The sequence below is a fragment of the Coturnix japonica genome, chromosome 11 (assembly GCF_001577835.2).
Source record: "Coturnix japonica isolate 7356 chromosome 11, Coturnix japonica 2.1, whole genome shotgun sequence".
NCBI lineage: Eukaryota > Metazoa > Chordata > Aves > Galliformes > Phasianidae > Coturnix > Coturnix japonica.
The window spans coordinates 6,458,696-6,476,549 of record NC_029526.1 but is presented as its reverse complement, the minus strand read 5'-3'; the positions used below and the strand labels follow the sequence as shown (position 1 = coordinate 6,476,549).

The 17,854-nt window shown below is 35.8% G+C and overlaps 1 protein-coding gene across 2 annotated transcripts in view; it reads right to left on the bottom strand.

Annotated features, from left to right (window-relative positions):
* Positions 1 to 1,833: 1,833 nt before the first annotated feature.
* Positions 1,834 to 17,854, bottom strand: part of ITFG1 (integrin alpha FG-GAP repeat containing 1) — a 62,068-nt gene continuing 46,047 nt past the window's right edge. Inside the window, exons 15-18 of one of the 2 annotated variants that reach the window (XM_015873924.2) lie at positions 9,712 to 9,836; positions 8,787 to 8,869; positions 7,249 to 7,366; positions 1,834 to 3,912 (exon numbers count right to left, since the gene is read on the bottom strand). In XM_015873924.2, coding sequence (XP_015729410.1) covers positions 3,853 to 3,912; positions 7,249 to 7,366; positions 8,787 to 8,869; positions 9,712 to 9,836 — 386 coding nt within the window. In that variant the 3' untranslated portion in view covers positions 1,834 to 3,852. The remainder of the gene's footprint in view (positions 3,913 to 7,248; positions 7,367 to 8,786; positions 8,870 to 9,711; positions 9,837 to 17,854) is intronic. The other variant, XR_001557701.2, reaches the window with a different exon arrangement.

Sequence of the window (17,854 nt, the reverse complement as noted above, 5' to 3'; positions counted from 1 at the left end):
CAGCTGTCAGCTTCTGGCTTTGTTTGGGGTTACCTGTGTATTTGTTCACTAAAATACAGATGCTACAAGTGAACTGTTATCAAGTTTGGATTAACATTTCAACTAACTGTTCTGTTACATATGTTTGTCAGTAGGATTAGGTGCTTTTGATAATCTCTATTATATACAAGGTCTGCTCCATAAATAATACCTCCTATTTTATAATGTTGTCGGTATGGCAGTAGAGGCTGAACCTTCCCAACAATATTTCACTACACGTCGTTGCTCTGTGACAGGTGGCAGCAGAGGGGCAGTGCGACAGAATGGTGTCTGACATGGAAATGCATATGAAGCAAAGGAGTGTCATTGAAATCCTCCATGTTGAAAAAATGGCACCTATTGACGTTCATTGACATTTGCTGGTTGATAATTTCTAAGTGACAGCTGCAGCCAGTATCACTAGAGCCTTAACACGGAAGTCCAGCTGCCAAAAATCAGGGGAAAAAAAAATAGAATGGCTACTGAAACAGCATAGTATTCTGTAAGAACTAAATACAGCTCAATTTCTTGATCTTAGTCTCCAGCTTTGATCAAAACATTTGTCATAGAATTATCATAGACCCATTTGAGTTGTAACAGACCTTTAAAGGTCATCTAGTCCAACTCTCCTGCAATGAATGGGGACACCTACAGCTACACAGGTTGTTCAGTCTGGTCCAGCCTGACCTTGAATGTCTCCATGGACAGGCATCTACCACCTCTCTTGGCAACACGTTTCAGTGCTTCACCACACTTACTGTAAAAACCTTTGCCTTACATCTGATCTCAATCTTCCCTCTTTCAGTTTGACACCATTTCCCCTTCCCCTATCACAACAGACCCTGCCAAAAGTTCACCCCTGTCTTTCTTATAGTCCCCTTCTAAATACTGAAAGATTGCTACCAGGACTTGCCTGTTCCTTTAGAAAGTGTTTAAGTTACCAAAACTTTTGTGAAATCACTGGTCTTTATGCTGTTTACTTGCAATATTTGAGATTATTCTAAGCATAATTTTACATTCTGGATTTTAAAGAATATTTCATATGGTTATCAGGACTTTTAAAGCTGGCACAGGTCGCATTTTTACACTTCTTCCACAAAAACGAAGCTCTGATGGCTAAACACTAATGCAGGAGAAACTTACAGGGTTGGATTCTTCTGTTTTGTGTAAATGGCATTTGTCTGAAAGGAGTTACAGGAGCCTGAATTGACTCAGTGCATTTATAATGATTACTTTTCAATTAGTTGTAGCAAATCTTTTTAGAGCAGCTTTATGTTACTAAAGATGGCCACATCATCATTGGAGAGATAACATACTATATAGAATATGGCTATTAATCTGCAGCAGAAGAGTTGGTTCTTTTGTTGGGGATTATACTGCATTAATGATAAATTTAGTAGGAAGATTCAGTCTTAAAGCCTCTCATGGAAAATGAGAACAAAGCAAGCTGGTATTTCAACAGCCATCTGTCAGTTGGCATGTCAACAGTATTTTTATATAGGTGAGATTTCACACTGAAGAAGCCTTCCAATAGCATTTCTTACCAGGGCTGTATTACGGTGGATGTATTTTGAAGATGTATGCATTTAAAACTGCTTCTCAGTTCTCAGCTACACTGAAGATTACCTGGAAACACACGTTCTAATGAACAATGCTTTTTAGAGCTTGCTGGTGGAAGGGTAACAACTTCACCAATACAAATTTTTGATGCCTATGAAAGTCAAATATGACGTGAAACCTCTGACAAGGGGTTTAACACTATTTAATGCCTTAATTCAGAATAATATGCATAGACTGTTGTAAGCCAAGCTGTGAGTAGTTAGAACCTGTCACAGTTTATTATAAGAAAGCTATTAGAGCTCCAAGAAAGTGTTGTACACGAAGTGATGTAAGAATGCACTACTGAGCATGCAAACCACCTTAAAGCATGAGATACCGAGTTCATTGCTTCATTAACTGGGTAACAGCTTAAATGTCAGCATGAGGTTATTTCACTCCTAATTATCTTTCCAAAAAACATAAGGAGGCTAATCTATGTTTATTATATTGCGATAGAGGGCTACAAATGACTTTGCTGCCACAGTGGCATTATGCATTTAGCCTTATTCTCCAACCATCCGAAAAACACAGAGAACACATTAGGTTGCGCTTCCTCTTTATTATGAAACCTGTTATTACTTTTGCTGATGGGAGAGAATTCTAGCAGTGGGGTTTAGAAGTACAGTAGCCTTAAGGATTTATCTAAATAATCTACTTTTCCACATTACTCTAAGAGAAATATTAAAGGTGTGTATTAAGGAAATATGCTACCCTGAAATGCAATTTGAAAGTCAGCTTTGCTGGAATCTGATCAGTTCAAATTACAAGTATCTTGTAAAAACAGCGTAACTTAGTAGACTTTCAGTACCTTTGTGATTTTTGACTTGGAGATGCTGTTATAATGTGTCACTTCACTGCTGTGGTAACAAATAGTTTGAACAGTGCTTCAGGGAGGACTGGATCAGTCCAAGCTTTGTGCCTGCCCTCCCTTTACTCTTCATGTATTGACAAACGTATATAAGGTTACAGGTCAGGTGCCAGGGTGGAGGAGATAAGGAATTCTCATTGACCACTGTGTCTTTTGAGGTGACTGCCTGTAAGAACACCACTTTTCAGTTTGATGATGAAGTGTATTCTAATTCATCAAATGGTATTTACTAGGAATGCAAGCTGGCAGCTCTAAATGTACAACAAATCATGTAAACTCATATCACTGAGAATATAGGAACAACTATTACATACAAGCATGATTATTATTAGAGATTATATCAGGATTCAAATTATATTGAACAACTGTAACAACACCATTTATATAGAACTGAGCCACTCTGCTTCTGCAGTTATTACAGCCTTATGATATTTGGGCATTGCTTATTTCCTACAATGCTGTTTATTTAATCTTTGTACATTTCATCTATTAATAATGAATTGTGGGCAGTCGATCCTCATTCTCCTTCCAGTCCAAAATTCTTTTCATTTCTTTAAAAAAGCCCAAGCACGTGGTCAAATACCAAGTCCCACCTTTCTTACAAGAGCAAAACCCACAGAAGTTACTTTCATGTCTGCAGGCCTTTCTAAAATAAACATGGTTACGGTTTAATTACAAAAGCAGTTTGTGTCACGCTGATACATTTTATTACTTCAATTCTTTTTAATGTGTCATCATCTTTCTAGAACTAACATATAAATACCGCATCCATCCCACAAGCTACTGAACGAGCATCAACACCGAAGGTTTCTTTTGGTTCTCCAAGTCCTACATTCTTTAGCAATTGCACATATGAATTCAAACAATGAGAAATACAGAACACTGTAGGTTAAGCAATCAATTAATGATTATGTCATCCAAGAAACTGCTCAAGATTAATTTTCAGAAACGCAGTTTACTTTGCAGGAATGTGTAAATGACAACACCAATGTCAGTGGTACAAAGTATTCTGCTCACTAAAATACTAACCCTTATTTACACGGCTTTCTATGAAATATATTACTAAAGAACTGGTAGCATGTAAACAATGGTACATGCAAAATGATCCCTTTTACTATGAAAGATTAATGTACACTTTTCTTAAATAAAGACCAAATGCTATTATATACAGGTTTTGTTTTCTCTCACTGGAAGGCCCTTAGAGACATTCAAGTCAAATTTTAATATGTTCCAAATAAATACCAAATAATGCAACATTTACAAATAGCACACCAGCAGTATTTTCAATAGTTATCATTTTACAAATCAGCATTTAGTATTTCAATTAAGCAAAGGAACAGCAGCTCCTCCATAGATATTAAGGCATGTCACATAGCATCAAAATGGAACCGATGAGCCTCCTGTCGCTTCTCTCTGTCATCTGCTTTCTGAAAAATAAAATAAAAAAGCTAAACAGTTTGTGGGACACGGAGCAACGCTGTTACAGAAATGAGCTGTCAAATGTCAGAGAACCGTTCATTTTTTTCCAAGTCACTCAATTTGACAAAAGGCAAAAAGCTTAGTAAAAGCCTCAATAATTAGCTCTTAAATGATGTCAGTTTGTAATAGCAATAATCTACTCAAAATTGGCTTCTGCTGTTAGTACTCAGCTCTTTTAACATTTATGACCCATTATTTTCTGTTTTTCTAATAATGCTTTTATAAAAGGAATATTTCAAAACCAGAGGATGGTTCCTGGTGTGTATGTATTTAGCCTAATATGAAACGAAATTACTCTGGATTAACTGTAAATGTTGTCATCTACATTGCACTTAAAATTGGATTTTTTATTTAAACGTTAAATACAAATTCAGACAAAGAGAGCAGTCCAGCTAACAATTAACAGCAGCAAGCAGGCAAAAAAAAACCAACCAGACTGTTCCATGCTTCTGTATTCAGAAAAATGTGAGAGGATGCATTTCCCCACTTGTTGATGTGGAACACACATCAGTCTGCTGAAAGTGCAGCTTGGACGGTGCTTGGAAAAGAGAAGCATTAAATTGCACCTAGAACCACGGAAGGTGCTCTAATATGTTCTCTTCCCCCGCCTCCCTTGTGGTTCAAAGCAGTGACAGAAGAGAAAGGCTCCTCTCTCAGGAGTTTGGAATGCACAGTGAACCTTGTGAGCAACCGTGTTTTTCTCATGACAGACAGTCCCTATAAATCCTAGTATAAGAAAATTCAGCAAAACAAATTCAAATGCTTTTTCAGCTTGCTTATACTTTTCTCTTTAGTTCTTTTTTTTGATGAATGAGTAAAATGAAGAAAAGCCTTTACAGTATGCTGTTGTGTGGGCATCCAGATTTGTACCCGAGTTGATAAATATACATGATGATTTTAGTAGAAAGCAGAGCATGTGTTCTGCCATTAAAGTTTGTCATCTGCTCTGGCTCAAGGCCAGAGACTTCCTCATCACACACTGTTTATGTATGACAGCGATTCCAGTGGGCTAACTATGGATTTCACTGCGTTCTGTGGCAGCAGCCGAGCTGTCATTTAACTATTGGATTTTATGGCACTTTGTGGCAGCACCATGGCTGTCAGTGAGGTTTTAAGATGCATCTGCCTGGCTTTTGGCAGGGTCTTGATCAATGCTGGTAGTATTCTGATTGTGAAAGCTGGGTGGGAAAAGAGGAGTGGCATACTTTGCTAAATTAAAATGCTTGTCACATTCTACAATGTTATACAAGCTCACTTGGAAAGCAATTTTCACTCAATTTCTTGCCTGCTTCATGAAAAGATTACAACTTGAAAATTTGTCAGTAGCTGATATTCTGATGAATATATCAAAACTTCCCTAGCAAAGATTATCATCAATGTGTAGTGTTCCCAGGTTCACAAAGCAAATTAAAAAGAACCTGAGTACAGGAAATGTAGCAGGCTATATTGTTGTAAGATGGAATAAAGGCTTCAATTCTTCCTCAGCTTCTCTTTCATCTGATGTATCAAAAGTAAAAACTAATAACTCAAAGCCATTCATTTTTAATGGATCAAAATTTTCTAAGGAATGTCAGAGCAACACAGTATCCCTAAATACTACAGTTGTTTAAAAAGTACAGTAATGGCTGGCAGCTGAACGCCTAAGAACTATTGTAGACAAAGGACTTTTCCTGCTACTTATCTGCAGAGGTCAAAGAACACGCTTTCTTTTAACTGCTGAGTAAAGCACGGCAGCTTACATACAGATACATCCTCTGGGGGAAAAGAAGAGATTGCAGCTGCCAGTGTGCTTCCCCTTTCTTTCTTTGTGATAGGTACTCTAGAAGTCTGCAGGGAAAACAGCATTGAGGCAGAACAGTATTCTTGTGAAAGGATTACTGGAAGAGGCAGAAAACCGAGCATAAACTTGCAAACAGGGAACTTTTGAGTTGAACCCGCAGTCATGTCACTGGCTCACAATACTGCCTCGGTCAGGACTTTTACTTGTTCTGTACCTCAACATCTTCTTAAAATGAGGTAAAAATCAGTAGGAGCGGCATTTGAAAATTATAGGAATTAACAATTTTTTACACATTAATCTAAAAATACAGAATTTAACCAAATATTTGTGCCTATTTTGTGCAAGGAGTTTAGCACATAACCAACCACGTACTTAATCAATGGGGCTTAAAATAGCTCAGAAAGCACCCGCTCTAGGTGTTTCAGTTTCTGCAGATGGAATTATACATCGCCCATCACAACTCAGAGACCAAACATATTTCTTTGTTACTCCTGTTGCTTTAGACGTATCGGAGACAGAGTTAAACCCAGGCAGCACACAGTCCAAGCTACCATTTAGCAATGCTTTCTTGGTACATTAGGACACATTAAGGACATCACAATAACACTCGTATTTCCTTGCTGTGTGTGTTACATTACTACCATCACTATGATTTGGAGACCATATTTAGCATTTTGAAGAGTGGAGAATGACAGACAAGTAACATTTAAATATGAAGCATGCGCAATGTCTATCTGAATGTTTAACAAGGTCATTTTATTTCCACAAGCACAAAATAACAAACAGTTCTACCATGTCAAAATGTGCAGTAATTTTATTTGACAGCTAAGATTATGGTTTGGGTATGCAGCAGCATTTATTGGCAATCCTGCCAGTTGGATATGATTGCGAACTGCACGTAGTTAAGAAAAATGGGAACACGTTTCTTTTGTGACATGAAAGGCCTCTTTCAAAATGCTTCTTCAAATCAATAGATTTCTATACACTGCATGTATAATTCAGACGCACAGAGCAAAGCAGCCAATATGCACACAATTGTCTCCCTATACACTCCTGAATGCTAATGCGAGTGCAATCAGCAAAGATAGTTACAGAAAAAAGAAATGTTTTTCCTCTCTTTTAGATTACCACCAACTCAAGCTAAGTAAATTCAATTTATGTTCCCTTTCTTGAATACTGTACTTCTTAAAACTCTGCAAAATAGAAAGCTTAGATACGAACCAAAAAACTTCTCATTTTGTTGGCAATAACAGCTTAATGGCAAAAGCTTATTAATCCTTTTCTTCATTTCTCTTTTCAAGTGCCTTCGAGCTTAAGTAGAAACGGCGCCAATGTTTAAACTTGCAATAAATACCAAATTAATAACAAATCCACACCTTTACGGAATTAATGCAGCCTGTGTCAGAAATTATATAAAGCTACTCAAAAACGTACAAGTCTATAAAATACAAGGAAATGTTAAATAGCATAGAAAATACAGAAAAATACAGCTAATTAAACTTACCTTTTCTTGCCAGTGTAATATGCCAATTATTGCCAGGATGAAAACACAGACACCAATTAAGGCTATAGCTGTTAGCAGCACTATGTTACTCGGGGTCAGATACAGCTTCGCACTCCAGCTACACAAAAGAGGAAAATCCAAGGAAATGTTAATACCCTTAATTAGGAAGTAGAAAGCAAATTTCATTTATAAAGATCAAAATAACTTGCTAGTATTGAGATATGTAGCAGCCTGGTCCACAAAAACCTAGTGGCTGTACTTGGAGACTGGAGCTTAATGGTGTTTACTGGGAAATACATAGCTTAACATAATAATTTTCAAGTAATGCAATTGAAATTGAGCTTATTTGTTCAGGGGTGCTATGAGTATCCTTGGAGACTAACTTTTGTTAAGTTGTGAGCAGCAGAACCAGTTGGCTGTGGCAGAAGAACGCTGGAAAGCAAGAAAATGAGGCACCTGAAGGACTCGTGGAAGGCATCCCTAGAATGTTGTGGGGTCCCAAGGCTCAGTAACACCCCTTTTATCCTTCATCCTTCAAGTCATGGGAAAGCTATGAGCATGATCTTTTACAATGAGGCAGTACCAAGTCCTCACAGGAAATGCCATATTTATGTTAAAAGGAATTATAAATTAAGAATTGCTTTTAAGGAAATCTGCAATTTTTGGAATTCTGTTCTCTACAGTTCAGTGTCCATAAACTTATCCTCTAAAAAAAGCAGAAATAGCCTATGGATGACTAAAAGAATTCTTCGTAATGCGTACCTTTCAATACCTTAACACTGTAACTAAATTTTCTCCATCTGGCAGATGTTATTCCTGTGGTTGTTAATTAGTAACTGAAGTGGCACATCACTTCTCAACTGTTATTTGTTCTGTAGTAAAATTAGCTGTTGAAACCAATGTCAGAATCATTTCTGCATGATAAATACAACTGACCTCACTAGTAGATCAAGCGGCAAAAAGCAGCTGTAATATGTGACTAATGTTTTCTCTAACAGCAACGACAGAAACATGCTTGATTTCCGAGATAAACATTTTAATTTCCAGATTAATTCAATGTTGAAGAGCCTATGTAAGTAACCCCTTCATCTTTACTTAAGGAAAAACATTCATTCATACCTGTGGCAACAGATAGTGTGTTCAAAAAGGCTGAATTGAAGCTTTTATGTACAACTACTGGGCAGAAATTGCATGTTTGGTGAAACCAAAATGCTTGCTTCAATCATCACCATGTTTACAATTCGTATTAAAAAAAAAAAAAAGCTGGTAAATCCAGCAAATGTGTTATTATTATTTACAGGAGTTCAGCTGGTAATAGATCCTGGCTGCTTACGGCTACTTCATAAAATCATTTATAAATACTCAAAAATATTCTGTCCAGTCACAATGGCAACAACAGTACCAGAACTGAGCCCCACTCCTTCGTTGCTTTTAGAGTCACTTTCTATACAACTTAAAAGAAAAAAACAGAATACAGACTTCAAATTAGGCATTAATTATGTAATTTTGTGATGTGCAATTCAAAATATTAAAGTTACCTTCGAGGAACATTATGAGGATATGGGATGACTATAAGCTGGGAGTTTGGTATGATAGCTGTCCATTCTTGTTTTCTTACAGACTGAAATTAAAGCAAAGGCTATGTCAATTCCTAACAAGCCAACACTCTTAAAAGCAAAGACTTTCTCTGTTGAAATATGGAAAAGGAAAAAAAACTCAAAAGTGACTGTCTTTTTAAGTGACTTTTTCGCTTACATTTATGTAAGTCTTTTATTCTGAAAGCACCAGAGCACTTTAAAAACAACAACAAAGTCTAAAGCAAGAGAAGTGATGTTGACATGGAAAAAATATCTCAAAACACAGATACAAAGCAATAACATGATAGGGAAAGAAAAAAAAGAACCAATTTTAGAAAGGAATTTTACCAATTATCCAAACCAGAATTTCCCGGATACACTGATACAAGTACCTCACTTTTTAAAGCAAAATAATCAGATTTCTCTAAGGACTGTGAACAGTCAGGACCTTTTCATGTTTCACCTCAAGATCAGACGCTCACAGTAACCTCTACCTCCTATCATATTGATCGTGGTGCTGTCACTGAAGTAGAAAGGATTGTGTGAGTTTACAGGCCAGCCAGAGCAGCCCCAGGGAAATCTTACAGCTGAGACCATAATAATTGGACCATCAGGTCTAATACACATTTATCATTTAAACAAGCACCATATGACTAATGCTTACACACAACTTCACTTATCTTTTAGTTTTATTGTTTGTATTGGAGCATACACGCACCTTACAAGCAGACATGCAAGATTTGTTTTTTTTGGGACACTCTTTTCTGTATTCAAACTTACCTTGGTATTCATATTTATGAAATATTAGCTATTTTCCTATCCAATTTTTCTACTATGAAAGGTTATACCAGATATATTAGCTTGAGAATCATAACTTTTAACTAACCTTTTCTCCTAAGGGACGAGGAATGCCAACATACAAATGATCGAGGAAGTTCGCGCTACGTCCCAAGCCCAGCACGTTGTATGGCAACTGGAGAGCAAAATGTGCTGACTGGCTGAGCTGTCCAGCTGGAATAAGAAAATAAGCTTTTTGAAAAGCCATTTTTATACAAACATATTTCAGGGTCAATTATAAAAGTATTGAAATAACTGTAATTGCATTAGTGATTTAATTTTTAATGTCTCAATCCCACATTTCCTAACTATTTAAGGGCACTTAATTGGAAAGTTGCTGAAATGCTTTAGATTTCTAGAAAAGATAATTCTTCCAAGCACCTTTTTTTGTTTCAAACTGCTATTTGTTACAAGTTGAGGAGAAATGAGCTATTCGTGTTTATTTAGATATGGCTAGTACCAAATCTCACCCCACTGACTCACAAGCTCAGACTCAACATGAGAAGGTTCACTTTAACTCTTGCTAGTAGTAATCAGTAATTATTGCTTTTCCTTGTCTCACAAAATTAGCCGAGAAAATGCTCATAAACAAATTCTCAGATAATAATTCAATCTAATGACAACAGGATTACAGTTGTTGCAAGTTTCATCCTTTCAAGGGCATATAATTATAAAGAACTAAATGAGTGACTATATGGAAAGAATGTTATTTTTACCCTCCTAGAAAGACAGTAGGAAAACAGAAGTGTGCAGTTATCTACAGGTTCACTAACATGCCATTTTCAAGGTTGCCAATTACTCCATTTAAATAAAAACCTTGTAATCTTAATGTCTGACAAACTGACTCAGATCCTACGCAGATTCTTTGTTCATTTCCTAGAAAGCTTCTTAGCAAGTGATCTGATTTCACAGCACAATATCAGCATCTCAAAAGCCACAGTGAATTCAGCCCTTCCCAGACTAAGTTTAAATGAGACTCTACTACCACGAATCAAGTTATGTGATCCATAGACACAGTTTTTGTTGCTGTTGCTGTTTTTAAATATGACGGCAGTGTCAGGATTTTTTGAATGTCAAAATTTTCACACTAACTTCAGCTTTGTTCTAAAAACAAACAAAATATCTGATATTCGACCATGTTATAACACAACAAAGAATTTACTTTAAAAACTTTCAGTAATGCTGATTTCTGAAGGACTTCTCCCAAAAGAACAAGGTGTAATATTTCATATTGAAAAGTTTTTCAAATGACTTTTGAGTGAGGTATTTAGGATTATGAGGAGTCTGTAACTTAGGTATTCCTTTTTTTCTTTCATTACACAAATGAAATGAATGTCAACTAAATTAAAGGAAATAAAAGAAAATGTCATACAGTGTGTGCAGTCAGCCTTTAAAGAGTTTAGAGAGTTAGATATTGCACTAGAATTCTTAACAGCACCGAATAATTTCATGGCTACTAATACTGGTTCTTATGCCTACTTGGATAAGGATGATGAAATCTTATGCTTCAAGATGTAAGTAAACCATTTGCAAAGGTCAGGAAGGAACGCTTCCTACTACACAGTACAAATACTTTTTTTTTCTTATTTGCCTTAAAATGGGAAGAAATTAGTGCAGCAGGACTTGGGAGGATGGCACGTAGAAGGTTCTAGTTTACTTTATAGCCTATTGGCTACAAAGACGTGAGATTATTGAAACTATTTCATGCTTTATTCCACCTGCATCTACCAATTTCTACAAAAGTTTGGTAATTATTTAAATGCTCCATTTAGAATCGCAGAAAAGTAATAAAAAGGACAAATGTTTGAGAAACAAAAACCTGAACAACAATTAAAAAGTGACAGACTAAGATTAACTATTTATTGCTTTTCTTCAGCGTTTAATTAATTACTATTTATCTGAACTTTGCAGTTACCAATAATTAATTTTCTTATGAAAATATTCCAAATTTAATCTAAACTGCAACTCTGGTGATTTGCTATGTTGTAAAAGCTCCACAGTTTTCTTTACTTGAAGAAAAACCAAAAAGCTACTTGGAAGCACTCAGATCTATCATGTGCTGTGAACTCAGAATACGGTGTTGTCATGAATGTTTCTGTTTTAAACTGCAAGTCAGTAAGTTCATCGCTTCAGAAAGCTTAGAGTAAGAAAACACACCGTTTTAAGACTTGGTTTTCAGTGGTTTCAGTCTGTCAGTCTGAATTTGTATGTAAAAGCTCACAATGTTCGGCAGCAAAACCTCACAAAATTTTTGCAGTTTGATATTGAAAAATTGTTCTGATTATCTCCGTATCTATCTCCTTATTTTCAAAGCCTGGCATATAAAATTTGAAGCAATCCATTCCATTAACCTTTTGAAAGTCTTGTCTGAATACTGAATTATGTGTCGTCTGTAACACATACAGTACTTGTTCTGTTAGATCCGAATGAAGACGTATTCCTTCTGTTTCCATTATGCTGACATAAACTTGCTTAATGTCCTCAACAATTTACTTCAGGGTGACTTCACCTAAGCAGTAAAAGTGCTCAGATGAAACCAATTGAACTTTATTACTGGAAGGTGATTGCATTTACATGTAGATGCAATGCTTTCTATTATTTTTTATTTTAAACAGAACTGATTATGTATGAACTGGGACATCTGAACCAGCTTAGCTGAACCTACATACCTAGATTCACAGTGCTAATATTTTTCAACCAGTTTAAACAAATTTGGGGGAGATACAGAGCGGAATATGTGAGACCTCTACAAAAACTTCTCATGGAAAAAACCTAATGGAAACTTCCATTTCAGACCTGTAGTCTTTCTTTCTCTGTTTTTATTTATTAAACTTTAATTACAAAGCTTCATTTGCAGATGCGAATTATTAAAGCCATTCAGTTTAAAATATAGTTAAAATATTTAGGCTTCCAGAAGTCCCCTAGATTTTATGTATTAGAGGACTGAATTGCCAAATATATTTTCATACAAGAAATTACTACATTTTTTCTTCTTGTTGCTATCTTTTCCTCTAATTGGAAAAATGATGTATTTGTCAAAAGCTGTTATATATGTACGTAAATAGTAACTGTGAATACTATAAATATACTATTTATAATATATAAATATATTAAGTTGTAAAAAATAAATCCCAGTTATATTTCCCTTCTTCCCCCCCCATGTCTTACAAAAATGTAACAAAGCTGCTTAGTTTTAGACCTACATTCTTTTTACCCCTTAACAATGTAGGTGGCTTTTCTGATTAAAAAACCCCACTATTTATTGCAGAAAACATCTTACCTGACAGCCACCAAAAACTAAACAAGCTGGAAAGCTTTCTAAGAGTTGGAAAATTGAATCTCCTCAGCTTTAATTGAAAGCTTTAGTTTAGTTCCCTTATTGCCACCTTTGGCGTCGTAGCCTAATGATGAGAGAACAAAGAAATACAGTGGAGTAAGAGCTCCTTTTTTTTGGTTATAACTATGCAGAATGGCAACCTGAGCTTCTCCTTCTTGTGACTTGGGTTTTTGCTAGAGGAAGTTCTACATGAAGCACAACTTCACCTCTTGTCTTTTCCTACCATATATATATATATATATATATATATATATATATATATATATTCTTCCCTGGAGTTTGAGAAAAAAAAGTATGGAAGTGGATTGAATGTGTGTATTTGCAACTTAGATGCCTTAGGTGCTGCTGACATCTGTGATGCTTCTGACAGCCCAAGTGCCAAAGCTGATCCCGTTATATTGGAACATGTTTTCATTAATAACAACTTGACACCATAAAATTACAGAGTAAAGCTAGAATAACCTAGTTCAAGAGTTCAAGAAAGGTTTCTATACAAAAAGAAGTAATATAGAAAAACATACTACGGTCATCTCCACCTGTAGCAACCAAGACAACTCTTAACAGAACTCAGATATTCAATTACTAAATGACTCAAGCTTCTTCCATCCATACCACTTTCTATACAGTAGAATTGTACATAATGAATTCTGCAATGTCAAGTGTTTACTGCAATTAAGCTTTGTTTGCTTTTATCTGGGAAATTCTTCAATGTTTGCACTGTAATTCATTACTATGAAAACTGCTAGACATGCTCTTTAACTAAGCTGGACTGTGAGGTGAGAACACATGAGAACAAAAGCAACAACAAAGAGTAAACATTTCCAAAAGCCAGAAGGGCAGGACTTATCCAGGACTTATCCTTCCTTCTGTCATGGGAAGCTTAAAACAAAACCAGAGCTCTAAAATGAGATGCGGTACTTATCAATCCATGGAACTTCAGCCATACTGCTGCTTAAGCAAATTATGACTTGATCCATATAAGCAACACTGTGAAGGTGTTCATAGAATAATATTATGGATAGTCATGAATATTCATCTTCAAGCTAACACAAAGAATTTACTGTTCTGTGACTCCTGGCCGACAGTCCTAAAACCTCTGGTAGATACAAGCTGCAATAATAACCCATATTAACTATAAAATCAAATATGCATCTGTTTTAACTTCAAAAAAGAAAATTAAGAAGTTCATAGCAGCAGCTGCAGACAAACACATAAATACGTATCAACTTGATGCTCCAGCCCTGTTTAGTATGTAATTGGTACACACAAAAAACATCTCAAAAAGCTTTTTATAACAGGCTCTCTCTGCCAGAGGTGCCCTTATCACAAAAATATCTAGAGGGCTGTATTTTCCCTCAGCTGTCTGCCTAGTCAGCGTGCCAAGGAGTCAGCCAAGTCCTGCTCAGGTTATGGAAGTGCAGGGCTGCCAATCCTATCTGTCAGTGCAAAGCAGCAGACAGGCAGGTTTCAAGGCTTCCTGCCTACAAAGGAGAGAAAGTGAAGGTATTTGAAGGTTCAGATGTTGCATAGCAGAGGGAGAAAGAAAGCAGGAAGACAAAAATTGGAGTGTAGTGAAAAGGTAGCAGAGAGAAAACTGAATAAAAAGATGCGATAGCTAAAGGTAGCTTGGTATTCATCGTATGATGTTTCTACAGAGTTATTCAGCAATTTAACTTCAGCCTTTGCCGCTATCTAATAACAGATTTAAAATGCTTCTTGTGCTGGTGCTACAGCATGAAATTGTCCTTGTGCAGTTTCTCAAAATACTTCAGTAAATTAACCAGCTGCTTTATATAAAGTATCCGCTCTGCTTCGTTGTTTTGAGTCCACAAGGATATTAATTCTAAGAAAAACAGTTGATGTTACTGAAAATAAAATAAATGGAATCAAACTTATTGTGTAAGTAGTATTTTCAAGAAAACACAAGGGATCATTATTTGAGTACAACAGCTGGCAAAAATGTCACATCTGAAGATTAGCTATGGTCAGAACTGCTAGTAAATAGGGCAGCATAGATGTAATCTGCAGCGATACTGGCCTTATCTCACTGGCATCAGCCTTAAACAAATAAATTCAAAACCACAGAGTAAGATTGCTAATTCATTATCACAAATTATATGTTTTTAGGTCGTTGAAGTCTAAAAGACATGAAAAACAAACTACAAAAGAGTCCCCAGGCTTTCATTTGCTACCTTTATCAGATTCAGCCATTGCACCTCCACCATGCTGCAAGAACAGCTTTAATTTACTCTATGCTCAAGTTCAGCTATTGTTCTCTAGTTTATGCCAGGTATTGCTGATGGAAGGACTCAGCTGAAAAACCATCTCAGAAAAATATTATAGAATCCTTGGAAACAAAAAAAAACACCTGGAAATGCAGATCTGAAACTCCTGAAAAATAAAAACCCCAGAGCAAAAATAGGGTGACGGCAGGTTGCAGGATCAGAATACACGGCTGAAATTAGTTTAGCTGCTTCTCCCAGACTTACACCAGAACCTGATTGGATCATAAAACGCATTTGACATAAAAAGCTGTGGCACTTGAATTGCTTCTCAGAGAGGAAAGGTCTGTGGAGATGTTAACAGAAGATGCAAGACCCAATACTTACGCTCATTTTGGCAATTGCTATTCCTTTTAGTTAATTTAACAATATTTCTTGTTGTAAGATTACAGGCAAATTGAGGAGTGTAGAAGTAAAAAGCACTGAATACACGCTAATTATTATTCTGCTATCTTTTAACAACACACTGGAATGTTAACAGCAGAGAGAATAATTCGAACAGCATTTTAAAAAACCCTCTCAATTATGCAAATTTGCTGTAGTTAAGACTTGGCAGATCAAAGAAATTCAAAATGAACTTGATAAGGACAGCCGTATGTGCCTTGCTATTCTACTGTTTGCATGAATAGTGCATCCATAAAACATACTGTATTTCGCAACTAAAGTCCTGCAGAGTTAGGAACATCAGAAACAGAATGGTGAACATTTCTTCTTTAGTTTGGTTTCAGATGGTCAAACAAATAACTTCCTCCAGTAAGACTTCTGGTAAAGATACACAGCCATCAGCATCAGCTGACAGGAAAACAAACCAAATGTGGAATGTTCTTTTCATTAGAAAAAGAACAACGTTGTTTAATGTTACTTAATTGGAAAGAGATTAAAAAAAAAACAACAGGTAATTATAAACCACAGGATTCTCTCATTATAATTTTCATAAAATTAAAAGCTTTGGATATGGATCGTTCCATGATACTATATAAAAAATGGAAATAGACTGACAAAAAACTAGTTTTCAAGTGGTATATAGATGCCATGCTTTTAAGGCTTAATGTGGAAAAGATGTTTTGCAGGTTTACGCATAGTCCAAAAATGCCATCTGGGTTTGGTACTGTCAGCCAATACATACATATGAAAGCGTTGCTTGAGGTTTTTCTTGGCAGTCAAATAGAATATGATTTGGCTGTAACAGACAATGCATTTCAAGATAATAACCTGTAGGCCAATAATTCCAGTTAGAAAGACACTTACTGAATTTTACAAGTAGGACTTGAGAAAGAACAAAGTTTAGCTAAAAACTTAATATAATGGACTCAGAAAATGCGACTGACAATTACTTGCAGGAATTGTACAGACTCAAAAAAACATAATCTATTAACAGATTGAAATTGAGAAACTGATCAAAGAGTGTTACAGAATTCCCTGTAGCACTACTGTGAGGGTCATAAATGCACTTGGAATTCATTACTGTTATTTCATAATGTCAAAACATAAAAGGAAATTCATCATGATTGGGCTCTGTTAGGTTTTTATTATTGCAAATATGGTAGTAGTGAAGATTAATGGTGCTATAGCAGTATGAAATCGTAATTGATAGATATTTCCCATAGTAAATTGTAAGTAAATTTAACTTAGCATTCCTAAAAGCAAACCTCCTGAAAAGAACTAACAAACTCTAGGGTGTTTTTTAATTTTCCTTTCAAGAGATCCAGAAAACAAAAACAACCAACATCCTCAATTCCCCAAGATTAAGGAAATGATACATAAGATAGGCCCAAATTTTAAGTGAGCTTTATTCCCCCACTGATTACAATTTATGGTATCCCAAATACAAAATGCTTTAAAGAATTAGTTAATAGATTCTACTGGCTGTTAGACGCAGTCTTATAAATGTATAGCATGGCTTCACTTGAGATGTCTGACTTTAAGTCTGAGATGGTGTTAAGCACAAATAAATAGAGTGAAAAACTGCTCTGCCTATGTGAACATTGCATCTAGATGAGTATAATTAGATCTCAGCAGAGGCTGTGTTGTAGTTTATTTGATTTACAGGCATTTTATAGCACTTTGCTAATGAAAAAAAGATCAGTTTGACGATGCCACTAATGCATTTATTCATTTATGCAAAGAAGTCCTTTTGTTACTTAATCAGTACATCCGATAATACAATTGGTCATAGGTATCTATTCAAAACATACATGGCCAAAGGCATTATGAAGCTGTTTTTTCCTTAAACAGGTGTACTAAATTTAAGCAGGCCCACATTAAGTACCAAGGAGTAAACATATGACACTTCCTTCAACTCAGTGACCTCTTCATTTAGATGGATGTTCATTCAAAGAAAGCACCAAACTAACTTCTATTGGCAGGATAGAAAGAAATTTTGTAACTCAAAAATTACTGTAACTTCCAGCAACTGTAGCAACATCTGTCACAAACCAGCTTTATCTGATACCTAATATCCACCCTCACTGCAAACAGCCCCTGAAGAGTACAGGTGCAGCCATCAACTGCAAGCAGCTTAGCTAACAGCAGAAAGATTAGGGAACTCAAATTTTTATTACACAAATTTGTGA